This window comes from Ipomoea triloba, chromosome 12, assembly GCF_003576645.1.
Source record: "Ipomoea triloba cultivar NCNSP0323 chromosome 12, ASM357664v1".
NCBI lineage: Eukaryota > Viridiplantae > Streptophyta > Magnoliopsida > Solanales > Convolvulaceae > Ipomoea > Ipomoea triloba.
This window is the reverse complement of record NC_044927.1, coordinates 17,649,103-17,664,592: the sequence shown is the minus strand read 5'-3', so window position 1 is coordinate 17,664,592 and position 15,490 is coordinate 17,649,103. Positions and strand designations below refer to the sequence as shown.

Sequence of the window (15,490 nt, the reverse complement as noted above, 5' to 3'; positions counted from 1 at the left end):
TACGACTTGTATATATGTTCTCTTTATTTTCTTCAATGAAAGCTCGTACATGCTTTCACAGCTATAGATTTCTTATTAACTTGGCATCAGGCCGAGACATCAGTAAAAAAAAAGTGTGTGGTGCTAACATGAAGCAGCAAGCAGCCCACAACCCTTAAAAGGCGGGCGTTCCTAAGTCAATGGGATGGTATCCCTAAGAACTTGGCGAACACCCCAAACTACGTATATGGGCCTGTAGGGAAAGGTACGCTACCCAGCTTGCAAGAAAAAAAAAAAAAAAAGAGAAGTGCGTGGGGCTAGCATGGAGAAATAGGCAGCCCACAACACTAAAAGGCAGCGTTCCTAAGTCAATGGGATGGTATCCCTAAGAACTTGGCGAACACCCCAAACTACGTATATGGGCCTGTAGGGAAAGGTACGCTACCCAGCTTGCAAGAAAAAAAAAAAAAAAGAGAAGGGCGTGGGGCTAGCATGGAGAAATAGGCAGCCCACAACACTAAAAGGCAGCGTTCCTAAGTCAATGGGATGGTATCCCTAAGAACTTGGCGAACACCCCAAACTACGTATATGGGCCTGTAGGGAAAGGTACGCTACCCAGCTTGCAAGAAAAAAAAAAAAAAAGAGAAGGGCGTGGGGCTAGCATGGAGAAATAGGCAGCCCACAACACTAAAAGGCAGCGTTCCTAAGTCAATGGGATGGTATCCCTAAGAACTTGGCGAACACCCCAAACTACGTATATGGGCCTGTAGGGAAAGGTACGCTACCCAGCTTGCAAGAAAAAAAAAAAAAAAAGAGAAGTGCGTGGGGCTAGCATGGAGAAATAGGCAGCCCACAACACTAAAAGGCAGCGTTCCTAAGTCAATGGGATGGTATCCCTAAAAAAGGGGGGTGTGTGGTGCTAGCATGAGGCAGCAGGCGGCCCACAACCTTAACATCTATCCCGCTTCTTAGCGGTCGACTTATCATCTATCCTGCCGCTCAGCGGTCGACTTATCATCTATCCCGCTTCTCAGCGGTCGACTTGTTATTTATCTCGCTCTACGACAATCAATGAATTTATAAATTCAATGGCTCAGCGGTTGCTAGATCCTATTCCTCGGTAGGCCACTAAGTTCCCCCTTGCAACATGGCTTTTCAATAAGCTCAGGCGAGGGAAGGAGACAAGTATCTCTGTCCTTTTATTGTAGGGTTTGTAAGAAAGCTGAATCATCCTGATGGACGTCATATGTGGGAGACTATAGAGCTATCTAGAAGAAACAAAGTGGATAGTGATGGCATAATAGTGGAGGTTTGGGGGTAGCTGTGGTATTGGTAGGCAACACGGGAGTGTGTGTTGAAGGATTGGGAATGGGAAGAGTTAATTAGCTAGGAGAAAATGGATTGTGTGGGGGCGCAGTGAAGGAATAGGTTCTTGATGGGAGTGAGAATCTGAGGAGTCTGGCAGGACCTATTAATACTTCTCGTAGTCATTATCCAATAACTACAAGAAGTGGGAGACTTATGATGGGGTTATGGGATATGGGCCCAATTTTTTTAGTTGGGGCCAAGCCCAAAGAATGAGGGGTGTGAGACAAGAGTAAGGTGGCGCAAGATAAGCCCAATAGAGTGAGTGGGTAGGAGAAGTAACATGACGGTTATTGAGTGGGTATGAGGACTGAAATGACGGTTATGAAGTAGGTAGGGGGAGTGCTATGGTGGAGTGGTAGGAGGAGTAACATGACGGTTATGGAGTGGGTAGGGGGAGTGACATGATGGTTATGGAGTGGGTAGGGGGAGTGACATGATGATTATGGAGTGGGCAAGAGGAGTGACGCGACCGCTAGGGGTATGGTGCATGCTAGGAAGTTGACCAGTGCGCGCAAGGAACAATGCAAACAAGGAGAATGACCAGTGCACGCCAGGAGGGGCGGGAGCACTGCCCGCCACCCTCGTCCGGAGGGGGCACCGTGGGCGGCGATCACCGCCCCGGCCCACGACACCCCAAGTGCGCTGGTCGCGCCCCTCAGCGTGCGACCAGCGCACCCCATCGCGCCTGGTGGCGGCTGCGTGGGTGGGCATGCTCGCGGGTGCCTTGCGTCGTGTCCTTCGTGCCTTCCTCCGCAAAGTTTGACCGAAGACCCAAGCACGTGGATGGTGGGGGGCTGTCATGATGGGAAGGCGTGGGACGCGTGTTTGGTAGGGGATTGGCGCCATCTTGATGCCGTACACGTGGAGGGTGCCAGGCGACCCATCAACAATATAAAAGGTGGGGGTTTGGTCCATACCAAGCATCTCTTAGATCACGATCCACTCAATAGTTCAGGGGTCAGGTCTTCCTCCCCTGGTTGGTGTGCCTAGGTTCGAGTCTTAGTGCCAGCATGGTTGGGTATTCTTTAGTATTTATTTATTAATTAGTCCCTAAGTTCCTTATTTATTGTATTTATTTACTAGTCCCCATATTATTTATTTATTTATTATATGGGCCGCCATTTCTTGGGCCGGTACATTTGGACTTTGTACATATTATGTTGGGCCTCACACCCCAATCAATAATATTACTATTTCTTGTTCAGTTCTATATTATTATATCCGATTTATGATAGACTCGGTCCCGATAAGACCATCAAATATATATATATATATATATATATATATGTATATATATATATGTATATATGTATATACATATATGTATATATGTATATACATATATGTATATATGTATATACATATATGTATATATGTATATACATATATGTATATACATATATACATATATGTATATATATATATATATATATATATATATATATATATATATATTGTTGCAAGTTGATAAGATATTTGCTGAAAAATATATACACATTTCATACACTTGAAGATAATTAATTCATGAATATACAATTGAAAATTATTTAAATCAAGTCAAAATCGCCAAGGACCTTGTGGTCCAATGGCATCAAATCCTTCTCTTTATACGGGAGGTGGTGGGTTTGAGCCTCAGTGGAGTCAATATTGACTCTTGTGTCGGTTTCAATAGGTTGAGAGTATTATAATGCCAATGATGCAGTTCTTTCAATTTTAGTCACGGGCTTGGCATTCTTAAACCCCTTCTTAGGTTTCTTCTTCAAGATCTTCTATGTCAAGCATGCTTGGCATTCTTAAACCCCTTCTTAGGTTTCTTCTTCAAGATCTTCTATGTCAAGCATTTTTCTAGATACCACTCTATCTCAGTCCTGCAAAGTGGACATATGGTAACTCCTTAATACATAAAAAGCAATCAGAAAATATTCCAAACATAAAAACAATAACATCTATCAATTGCATTTGGTCTACCAAAACCATCAATAAGCTAATCAACAAAAAAAAAATTGAAAAATGTAAAGACATGCAATATGTTGCATATCAGTAGGAAAAAAAACCTTACCTTATTGCTTTCTCTAGAATAGGTTCATCTTCATCAATCATATGATATGTCTTAGTCAAAACAGAGTTTTTGAGGAATGGATTGGTCTCAAAGAAAAATTCAAGCTTGAAGCCCTTTGGATTATCAATTCTTGACTACTTAATGTATTTCAGATATTCAAGAGCTCATTCATCACGCTCGGTAATCTAACATCAATAAGAAGGCAGAGAGAAAATAAAATGCAAATGATCAAACAGGTTATAAAGAATGCATAAAGTCAACAAAGAGAGCATTCATGCAGCCAGTGGCGGATCCAGCTGCCTCCACTACCCCACCACATATATAGTATATATATAAGATATACCAATATGTAACCAAAGGTTAGCATGGCTTAAATGGTAAGTCTGCATTATATTGATGAAATAGTCTAGTGTTTAAACCACCCTGTATACTTTGATAATTTCTTTCAAAACTTTTAATATCAATAGTGAGAATTCTAATTGAATTTTTTATTTGTAATAATGTGGCTTTTTTTTCCATTTCTTAATATCAATAATGAGAATTTTAATTGAATTTTCTATTTGTAATATTGTGGTTTTTTTTCATTTCTTAATATTAATAATGAGATGAGTGAAATTTTGTTTTTGGCATTTTTTTAAATATTAATAGTGAGAATTCTAATTGAATTTTTTATTTGTAACATTGTAGTCTTTTTTTTTCTTTTTTAATATTAATAGTGAGATGAGTGATTTATAATGTGTTTTTCAGTCAAACTATTTTATCTAATTAATTACCGAGTATGTTTTATATTTTATTTTAAATATTTTTATCTTGATGTATTTCGACTTTTCATTTCTAGTTAACAATATTTATGACTCGATCTCTAAGTGTTTCATTTTTTTTAAAAGAATATCTCGTTAGTTTATCTTTCGCCCTTCTGAGAAAATTTTCTGGATCTACCACTGCATGCAACATCTAACCTCTTCACCTAACACTTCATTATTCTTCATAGTAGTGAGCCAGAAATGTGGAACTCCTTTCTATGTGGTTTTGTCGTCTTCTTGGTCCATAGACACTGCTTCAACTTTCTCACCTTCAACTTCAACTATACCATTCACTATTTCATATCTCTGCACATTTTATTTTTTCACTTCATTATGAATTTGACACATAGGATTACAAGCCAATTCCAATGGAACAGCAGATCTATAATAATAATAATAATATGTAAAAGAGCCTTACAAACCTTTGTATATAGTGGTTGGTAGAGCTTCTGATACTTGCCTTCAAGTGCTGCTCTCTCTTCAAGAAACTTTGCCTCCAATTCATCATGTTGAGTCTGCACAATTGAACACCAAAAAATGTAGCAAAATCCAACAAGGGAGCATCAATAACATACCTAAATCTCCCTGAGGAACTCAATATATACGTTTTTTCACATCAGGCGACAAGCTCCCGACCATATTTGAATATTGTCCAGTAAGATCTTGAAGCTTATTCTTTAGGAAATGAAACACTATTAGTATTAATAAAACTTTATTCCCGACGCCTACACACAAACAACATATAGCTAAGTGGATATAAACAAGGCATCATGCACTAAAAGGCTAAAATATTTATGAATAAGAAGGATAAAATGTAAACTCTGCAGGTCATCTAAATCAAAAAGTGAATTATAATCACATTCACCTTTGCCTTGTTGTCTTCCTTTATTCTTTATTCTAAAAGCACAACAGAACAAATCACTTAGTTAACTAGTATCATTGATGTCGATATGTCATAGAGGGATAAAAACATAATAAAGATCCCAAATTAACAACAAACATTAGATTTAAAAAATACTGCTAATAGGTATAGTCCAAAATTATGAGCTTGTGAAGTGATAGGATACAAAAAAGATACTGCTAATACATAGTCCATTTAAAAGATACTGCTAAGTTTTCAGTAGTATACAATGTTTGAACTTAGCAATTTATTCATGTCCTAGCATGTTCTCAAATTCATTATTCATAAACTCCAAGGAAATTTCAACAATATGGCAGTATATTAACATATATTCATTAAGATAATAAATTCATAAAATTTAAGATTTAAATAACTAAAATAGCAGTAAATTACCTGTTACATTTTCATGGCCAAAGACAGCCACCAGAGAAGTCTAACAACACAAAGTCTAGAAGGTAGATCTAGGGTTTCCTATGTAGAGAGATAGAGAGGCTAAAGAAAGAGAGGTTGAGCTTGAGATCAACTATATATGAGTATGAGTATATGAGGTTAAAAGGACTTAGCGAAGAGGCAGAGGGACGGAGAGGGTCAGAGGGTGAGAAGCTGGGAGGCGGAGACAAGGCTGTGAGCGACGGAGAGGTAGAGATTGAGCCGGAGACCGAGTAGTTAGGGCTGTCAATGCGGGCCGGCCCGCCCCATTAGGCCCGCCCCGTAGCGGGCTTTATTTTTTGCGGGCTTTTGCGGGTCTCGCCGGCTGGCCCGCGAGCCAGTGATAAAATTAAAAAAATAATTATTTTATATTTAAATAATTAATAATACGGAGTAATTAAAATCAAATACTAATATATATGATTATGGAATTAAATTAAATGCTCCGTAACAATTACAACTTTCAATAAATTAAATCTAAGCATCCAGCTCATTAGCTTCTAAATTTCAATTCCCATGCCATCAACCCTTCACTGCTTCACGTTAATAAAATCAAAGATTTTAACGCATGAGAGACAAGCTTTTTCAAAGTGCTGCTGCACTTACCTTTTCCTTCATATTATATTCCTTACTTTTGAAAATTCCAATGCTCAGAGCATGGGCAATACTGCAATAGTATGAGCATCTTCAACAATTAAAACATTGCGATTTCATTTCCGCCTGTTTGATGTGCAGTTCTCTCTTAAAAAAAACAGATCTTAGCCATGGAATCCTTTTTGGTGGTGTCCTATTTTTTGTACGCAGTATGAAAATGGAGAGTTGATAAACAAAACACAGTGTAAACAGAAAGAAGAATAGAAGAAGGTTTGTCTTTCATTACTTAACCAGACACGATTATATACATATTAACATCCTAAAAAGAAGGAAACTCAAAGGTAATATATAACAAGGAAATATTACCAGCTAAATACAAAAGGAATATTACCTAAATAAAAGATATTTACTAAATATATGTGCATGGAAATATTCTTCACAATATTCTCTAATACCCCCCCTCAAGTTGGTGCATGCAAATTTTGTATGCCCAACTTGTCCACCAAGAATTTAAACTACTTCTGCCCCAACGCCTTGGTGAATATGTCAGCAAGTTGCAATGTTGTTGAAACATAGGAGGGAGAAATAGTATTCTTCATAATCTCGTCTCTTACAAAGTGACAATCGACCTCTATGTGTTTCGTACGCTCATGAAACACAGGATTATTTGCCATATGTAACGCTGCTTGACTGTCACAATAAAGTTTCATGGGTTGAGAATGTGAAACATCCAAACTCGACAAAATCCCTCGCAACCATTTTAACTCACAAACTGTCATAGCCATGGACCTGTACTCAGCTTCAGCAGAAGATCGAGAGACTATTTGTTGCTTTTTGGTCTTCCACGAAATCGGAGATGTACCCAAGAACACTACCCATTCTGTAAGAGATCGACGTGTGATGGGGCAGCTTGCCCAATCTGCATCACACTAGCCATACAGCCGTAAGTCATTATCTGCCCGCAAGAGAACACCTTGTCCTGGACTACCTTTCAAGTAGCGCACAACTCTCAAAGCTGCATCCCAATGTTCATTTCATGGTTGTTGCATAAATTGTGATAAAACATGAACAGAATATGCAATCTCAGGGCGAGTGAAACATAGATAAATTAGCCGACCAACCAAACGACGGTAAGGTTCTGGATCCTCCAGCAACTTTCCATTCGCTAATGAGAGTTTCTGATTTTGTTCCATAGGAAAGTTGACAGGTTTCGTTCCTAAGAGTCCCACCTCATCAAGAATATCCAAAGCATATTTTCATTGACATAAATAAATCCCTTTCGAATTTCTTGCAACTTCCACGCCTAAGAAATATTTTAGACATCCCAAATCCTTCATGTGAAAACATGCACTCAAGTAGGATTTGAACACTTGTATGGCATTGCAATTATTTCCAGAGATTATTAAATCATCAACATAGACTAGTACATTTACTCGAGCAGTACCTCGTTTTAAGGTAAACAACGAGTAGTCATATAATGATTGAATGAACCCATACCTTCGCAATGCTGTTGATAGTTTTGCAAACCAACACCGAGGCGCTTGCTTAAGCCCATAGAGAGACTTCCTCAACCTACAGACAACCCCTGACTTGTTTGTTTTAAACCCCGGGGGCATTTTCATATACACCTCTTCCTCCAGATCTCCATGAAGGAATGCATTATGCACATCCATTTGATGCAGCTCCCACCCCTTTGCAGCTGCTACCGCTAGAAACATTCTCACTGTGACCATCTTGGCTACGGGTGCAAATGTTTCTGTAAAGTCAACACCTTCTACTTGATGATTCCCAAGGATCACTAGTCGGGCTTTATATCGCTCCACTGTACCATCTGAATTGTATTTTATTTTGTAAACCCACTTACATCCAAGAGCTTTCTTCCCCGGAGGCAAAGCAGATAATTCCCATGTCCCATTGTTGGATAAAGCATCAATTTCTTTTCGCATGGCTTCTCTCCAACGTTTGTCTTTCATCGCAGCGGTAAAAGACTCTGGTTCATGGCCTGCAACAAGAGCTGCAAGAAACTCCCGATGTTGCAAGGAAAATTTATCACAGTTTACACTATGAGCTATTGGATAAGGCGTACCTGAGGGATGCGTTGCAATGGGTGAATCGGGAGATGGGCTCAATTTATAAGCAACATTAGTAACAAAATCACGCAATTTCACTGAGCGATATCGAGTTCGGTGCCCACGTCTTAATTGTTCCCCAAACTCTGTTTCATCTGCAACATCATTTGCACCCCCCTTGCTTCTAAACTCTCATTCTCAACTTCTTCATGCACTATTTCTGCTTGCTGTAAATCTTGGTTTGTGTGTGGCTCACATTCATTTTTAGACTCACAGTCATTTTCATATTCATCCACATTTAACTCTTCATGCATGGCAGTGTTCTCTCCATTATTTCCTTCAAGAACGCTAAGACCAAAAGGAAATTTTCCTTCATAGAAATTTACATCGCGTGATATAAAATATTCCTTTGTTTCTATATCATACACTTTCCACCCTTTCTTTTCGTACGGATAACCCACAAAAATACATTTTCTACTTCGGCTAGCAAACTTATCTCCCTTCGATTTTTGGTTATGAGCATAACACAACGAACCAAACACCCGCAAGTGATCATAGTGTGGAGGTTCTCCGTACAAAGCTTCATAAGGAGTCTTTCCGTTCAAAAGTGGAGTTGGCGTTCTATTTATCAAGTAACAAGCAGTTAACACACATTCTCCCCAAAAATCAATGGGCAAACTTGCTTGAAATCGTAAAGCACGAGCAACATTCAGGATGTGCCGGTGCTTCCTTTCAACTCTTCCATTTTGCTGAGGTGTTCCTGTGCAAGAGCTTTGAAAAATAATTCCATGTTCCAAAAAATATTGTTTCAAACAAACAACCTCAGTTCCATTGTCACTTCGTACTATCTTAATTTGTTTATTAAATTGCCTTTCTACCATAGAAAAAAATTTGAGTAACACACGAGACACTTCCTTTTTATCCACTAGCAAGAATATCCAAACAGCACGAGAATAATCATCAACTATCGTTAAAAAATAAGAGGCACCACAAGAAGATTTAGCTTTGTAAGGCCCCCACAAATCACAATGTATAAGATCAAACATATTGGTTGCTTTATTATTACTCAAAGGAAATTGGTCTCTTGTTTGCTTAGCTCGTTGACATACATCGCATACCTTGTGCAACAAATTATTTCCATCATTAATATCAACTACGGGTACTAACTTTGTAACCTTTAGGGAAGGATGCCCCAAACGTTTATGCCATAACTCCAATGAGCCTCCACTATCAACTTTTGATACCCTTATGCTCGGTATTTTTCGGAAATAATAGAGCCCATTTCTCCGTTCACCCGCTCCAATCAGCATCCTCGAAGTGCGGTCCTGTATCACACACAAATCCTTAGTAAATTGAGCAATACAATTAGAGTCATCAATCAATTGTGACACAGAAATTAAATTGCAGTTCAACTCAGGTACATATAGCACATTATGCATTTTCAATCTTTCATCAAGATTCACTAGACCCTTCTTAGTTGCAACGGTACTACGTTCGTCTGGCAACCCCACAGGACACCCTGTCATATTGCTCACATTGTGCAAAATATTCACATTGCTCGTCATGTGATTGGATGCCCCTGTATCAATGATCCACGTATCATCTTTACCTATCATTGTCTCATTCAATCCACCTTTACATGCGTTCAAAGCTGCCAAAAGAGTCTGCCATTGTTCATTGTTCAGTCCGGTAATCCTGTTATTTTTTTCCACCACCTCGGGATTGACTTCCTGATCATTACTTACAGAGGTGTGCATAGCATTAGCCCGAACACCGCCTCCTTTCCCACGCCCGACATATGCTCGTTGTGTTGCTTTGCCTCGTCCCCCACTTTTTCCTTCTCCTCTTGGCTTATCACCCCACCAATCAGGGTACCCAATTACCTGAAAACAAGTCGAAGCTTCATGCCCTGTCCTTTTACAAATAGAGCAGGTTACAATCCTCTCCATTATATCTCCTTTTCCTTTAAATTTATTTCCTGTCTGCACATGCAACCCAATCGGTTCTCCTCGTTCTTCACTCACTCGTGCCATAGATTTAACCTTCTCATCGCGTATCATAATTCCATATGCTTTGTTTAGACTAGGGAGTGGTTCCGCCGCTAGGATATTTGAACGCACAGTACCGTACGTGATTTCATCCAACCCCATTAAAAATTGATGTAACTTCTCCTCCTCCCTGCGCTTATCAAGTTTTGTTGAGATGTTGCATTTGCATCCTCCACACTCACATACAGGCATCTGTTCATAGCTAGCCAAGTCATCCCACAACCCCTTCAACTTTCCAAAGTACCCGGCTATGGTCAATCCATGTTGTTTGCACTCGCTCAGCTCGGTCTTTATTTGATGTATTCGCGGTCCATTCGGGACCGAGAATCGTTCTTTGATGTCATTCCATAGGTCTTTCGCATCTTCCATATGCGATATTGTAGACCTCAGTTCCGGTTCGATCGTGTTCCGAATCCATGATACAAGCATGGACTGCACAGTCCACCAATCCTCATACTCGATGTATTCTGGTTTCGGTTCTAAAATCGTTCCCTCCACGAAACCCCATTTGCGGCGAGCTCGTAGGGAGGTTTTCATCGCCCGTGCCCATTCATCATAATTTTTGTCACCTCGCAGTCGAACTTGCGTGATAACATTCCCTGGGTTGTCATTCGAGTTCAACTCATAAGGAGAGACAACCCTTTTCAATGGCTCTATTTTCTTTATGTCACCCTCTCCATTCTCTGTGTTTGAACCTAGCTCCGATGCCATGATAAACAAAACACAGTGTAAACAGAAAGAAGAATAGAAGAAGGTTTGTCTTTCATTGCTTAACCAGACACGATTATATACATATTAACATCCTAAAAAGAAGGAAACTCAAAGGTAATATATAACAAGGAAATATTACCAGCTAAATACAAAAGGAATATTACCTAAATAAAAGATATTTACTAAATATATGTGCATGGAAATATTATTCACAATATTCTCTAATAAGAGTCTACAACGAAGCGGCGCGGTTAACGGCTACGCAACGATGAGGCAACCAGCGAGCGATGAGGTAGAGAACAGCGATGAGTCGATGACGGTCGGCACAGCTATTAGGCGATGTGCGTATCTCATGCGAAGTTGGCCTCATGTTCTGTAAAAACGAAGAGTCGTAGTGCTGCACTTCCAACTTCTCTTTGAGTTCTTTAGGGATGAGTTAATTACTAATTAGGGCAACTATATATATATATTTAAAAAAAAAAAGTGGCCCGCGGGCTGGCCCGCAACCCGCGCGGGCCTTCTTTTTCGTGGCCCTAGCCCGCCCCACTGCGGGGGCAGGTGCGGGCTGGCCCGCGGGCTTAGGCCCGTTTTGACAGCCCTACGAGTAGTTGTCGCATGTTTTAGTAAGAGCCTTAGCATCAACTAAAGTTTTTTCATGTTTTGCCATTGTACTAGATGCAACCTCAAGTCTTGAGGTCTAGATTCCAAACAATATGCAATGCAACGGTGAAATTAAAATACTAATTTATAATATATTATGAATTATAATTGTATATCGATCCAAATATTTTTAAAATATTATAAAAATTACTCTTCTTTTTCTCTCTTAAACTACAAATAAGTCACCGTACTATTTGGAACAAGTAATTAGGCCATCGAACTCAAATAACCCCCAAATAAGCCACTGAACTCGGAAAAACAAAGCAATTAAGCCACTGAAATCGGAAGTTGTCGCTAGAAATTTTTAAAATGGGTTAATTGCTCTTTTTTCTAGTTTCAGTGGCTTAATTGCTTTGTTTTCTGAGTTCAGTGACTTATTTGGGGGTTATTTGCGTTCGATGACCTAAATGCTTGTTCCCAAATAGTACGATGGCTTATTTGTAGTTTATCCCAAAATAAAATTATTTTCTTGAAATTATACACTTGCTTGCATGAATGGATAATACACTAGCTAGTTCTATAATACACTAGCTTTTATAATCAATTCTGAAACTGATAAATTGTTGGTGATCTTTCCATATATAATACTTTCATTTCTCTTTTAAAAAAATTTGTATATCAATCTAAATATTCTTAAAATATTATAACAAATCCATTCTGTGAAACGCACGTAAAAGTGTGAAACGCACGTAAAAGTGTGAAACACACGTGAAAGTGAAAGTGTGAAACACACGTGAAAGTGAAAGTGTGAAACACACGTGAAAATACTATTTTATAATATATTAAGAATTATTATAATTTGCATAAAAAGGTTCGATCAAAATTGACTTTACATTTTAATAAAGTGGCACGCTCTGATTCACTATCATTGTATATCACCTATACATCGGCGGTGCATCAAATATTTTCTCTTTTATAATTGCAATATATAAATATGTCATAATCATGGTTGGAAAAATCGCTAGACACTCTCTGGGCGCACGGAAGGTGCCTAGTGCCTAGGCGAAAATTAATCGGCGCCTATGCGACCGTGTATTTTTTATTTTTTTTTAAAAATTTGTTTAAATTTTTAAGACTTGATAATTATAAACTATTTAATACTTTAATAGTTAATACTAAAATATTAAATATTAACCTAAAAACATCTAGAGTTTGAACAATTTATGGTTATTTTCCTCAAAACAATGTCGTTTTGAGTGAAATAACCCATTTAAAAAAGAAGAGAACAATAGCTAATCGATCGACTAGGCGACCTAGTCAGTGCCTAGGAGGCCTAGGTAGTCAGCGTCTAGGCGGCATTTTAGCGGCCGCCTAGACTACCAATTATAGTGATACGCTAGGTGGCTAGCTAGTGTCTAGCGCCTAGGCATCGATTAATCGATGTCTAGACGGGATTTTTGCAACATTGGTCATAAGTTATATCCCTTATCATTATGTTTGATTCATTGAATTTATTTTTAATGAATGGAATAACCAATAAATAGTATATGAGTTTTGTTCTATTATTGTTTTGATTGCAAAATACAATATTTCAAGAAATTGTAATTGATGTGTAAAGTGGTGTAGTGAATTTGTGGGTTAATTATATCGTTCTCAAGGGATTGGGTTTTATGGCATGTACTTGTATAGCAATTAAATTCTTAGGCATTAAGATGAATAAATTTAACAAGAATCCAAGCAATCATATATGAGTTGATATTTAACAAGCTATAACAGGTTCATCAAGAATTAAAAGCAATATTACAATTGGTATAAACTCTGATAATTAAAGATAGGACTCGAATTAAGGAGAATTATCTTATAGATGCAATAACAAGATTTGGGGAAAATAATTAATTTAAGAGTTCAATGAATTGCACAAAAGAATCTTTAATCTAAATTTCATTTTCATGAACTAAAGATAAAGATTAGAACAAGGAATTGCTCCACTTTCGTGACATATCAATTCCTAGTTCTTAGAGGACATAAGCAATTTAAAACCACAATGTTCTTTACTTTCGTAAATTAAATTGGGTGCATGCAAAGAGTAGATTGATTTCAACATATAACTTCCATTATAAAGTGAAATCATCCAAAGGCTAGTTAACAAATGTTACGTACCATTTACTAACAAGATTTCAATTAAATCTATGCATACTTCAATAAACTCTTGAATTAAAGCCTTCCCTTTTATGAAATATTCATGAACTTAGCATCAATAAAGATAATCCTACCCTAATTCAAGTCCTTAATGCAACTACTCACAATTCATAATGGAATACAACAAACTAACAATATTTAAATTCATAAGCATGGTAAATAAATTGTAAAGAGATAAAGGGAACAAGAAAACTTATGGATTGAAGACCAAACTCTTGGAGTTTCTTCCTACACTCTTGCTTGAAGAAAAACACAACACTAAAACTAAGATATGAAAACTAGAATGAGAGGAGATAGAAGGAATTGGTGAGGAATGGTGTGTTGAAGTTTGAGAGTTACAAGGCTTTATATAGGCATCAAAAGGGAGCAAAGATGGACAATTACATATGCAATGACCTCACATTCCATCTGAATTTGGAAATGGGGAATTACATATCCCATGACCTCACATATCATAATGAGAAAGAAGATGGAAAATTTCGCAAGCAATGACATCACTGCACGCAGCTTCATATTCCGGGCTGTTTTTCTCCATTCTCCGTTCAGAATTATGAATTTTGTATTTCTGGTAAAGTTGTTGCCCTTGAAGTCTTCTTTCCAACGGTGCAAAGATCACTCAATTTGGATATTCCTATGCTGAGATATGGTAAAAATACCGAACAGTGGACAACTTGTGCGGAAATTTCAGATTTTAGACACTTGTTTCACTTTTGCTTTGGTTTATCCATATGATCAATCACCATTCAAAATATCACTCTTTGATTCCATTATTGCCTGATCTTTAATGATGAAAATGGACCAAATCTTCTTTGCTTTTGTCCTTCACTTTAATTCATCATCATCCATCTTCTCATTTTTGTTCTTGTCCCTTCATGATCCTCCTTGTCTTCATGATTTCCCTGATATCTCCTACTAGCAATTGAACACATTAGGATGGCTTATTAAAGATGAAAATTACAAATTAAACTTAGGATTTCTCTAAATCATCCCATTAAATGCAATACGGCCTAATTTTCTTTACTTTATTCCAAATAAGATGATTGTTGCAAACATTAATCAAAGTGAAGAAAATCAAGGTTATACTGAACACAATTTATACAATCTAGTGGACAAATAAGCTTAAATATGGGGATTAAATATGATTAAATATGCACTTATCAGTAATCCATTTGTTTAGTTGAATGAATACAAAATGAAACTAAGAGACAATCTCAGATCTTGAGTAGGTGTAGGGGGAATAATGGAGAAACCTACTCAAGCTTTAATATTGCAAAGGTACTTTGCAATAAGTCAATAACATCGACCTCCTTCAACAGTGTATACTGTCCAAATTATAAAATGTAATTACAACTAAGTTTTTAACCAAATTTCATTATAAGTAATTCTTCACATGCAGGCCAAACTCAACCATGTAAAGCATTATTCTATCGTTGTTTTGATTGCAAAATACAATATTTCAAGAAATTGTAATCCATTTGTTTAGTTGATTGAATACAAAATGAAGCTAAGAGTCAATCTCATATCTTGAGTAGGTCTAGGGATAATGATAGAGTAACCTACTCAAGCTTTAATATTGCAAACCTACTTTACAATAAACTAATAACATCAACCTCTTTCAACAGTGTATACTATCCAAATTATAAAAAGTAATTACAACTATGTTTTTAACCAAACTTCATATTAAGTAATTCTTCACATGCAGGCCAAACCCCCCATGCAAAGCATTATTT

The 15,490-nt window shown here is 37.7% G+C and overlaps 1 protein-coding gene across 1 annotated transcript; it reads right to left on the bottom strand.

Annotated features, from left to right (window-relative positions):
* Positions 1–8,694: 8,694 nt before the first annotated feature.
* Positions 8,695–11,055, bottom strand: LOC116000313. Its single transcript, XM_031240384.1, has 2 exons — positions 9,370–11,055; positions 8,695–8,962 (listed from the first exon to the last, which is right to left on the bottom strand). The coding sequence occupies exons 1-2, from the start codon at positions 10,959–10,961 to the stop codon at positions 8,935–8,937; spliced, it is 1,620 nt and encodes a 539-aa protein (XP_031096244.1). The 5' UTR covers positions 10,962–11,055; the 3' UTR covers positions 8,695–8,934.
* Between the last annotated feature and the right edge of the window lie 4,435 nt (positions 11,056–15,490).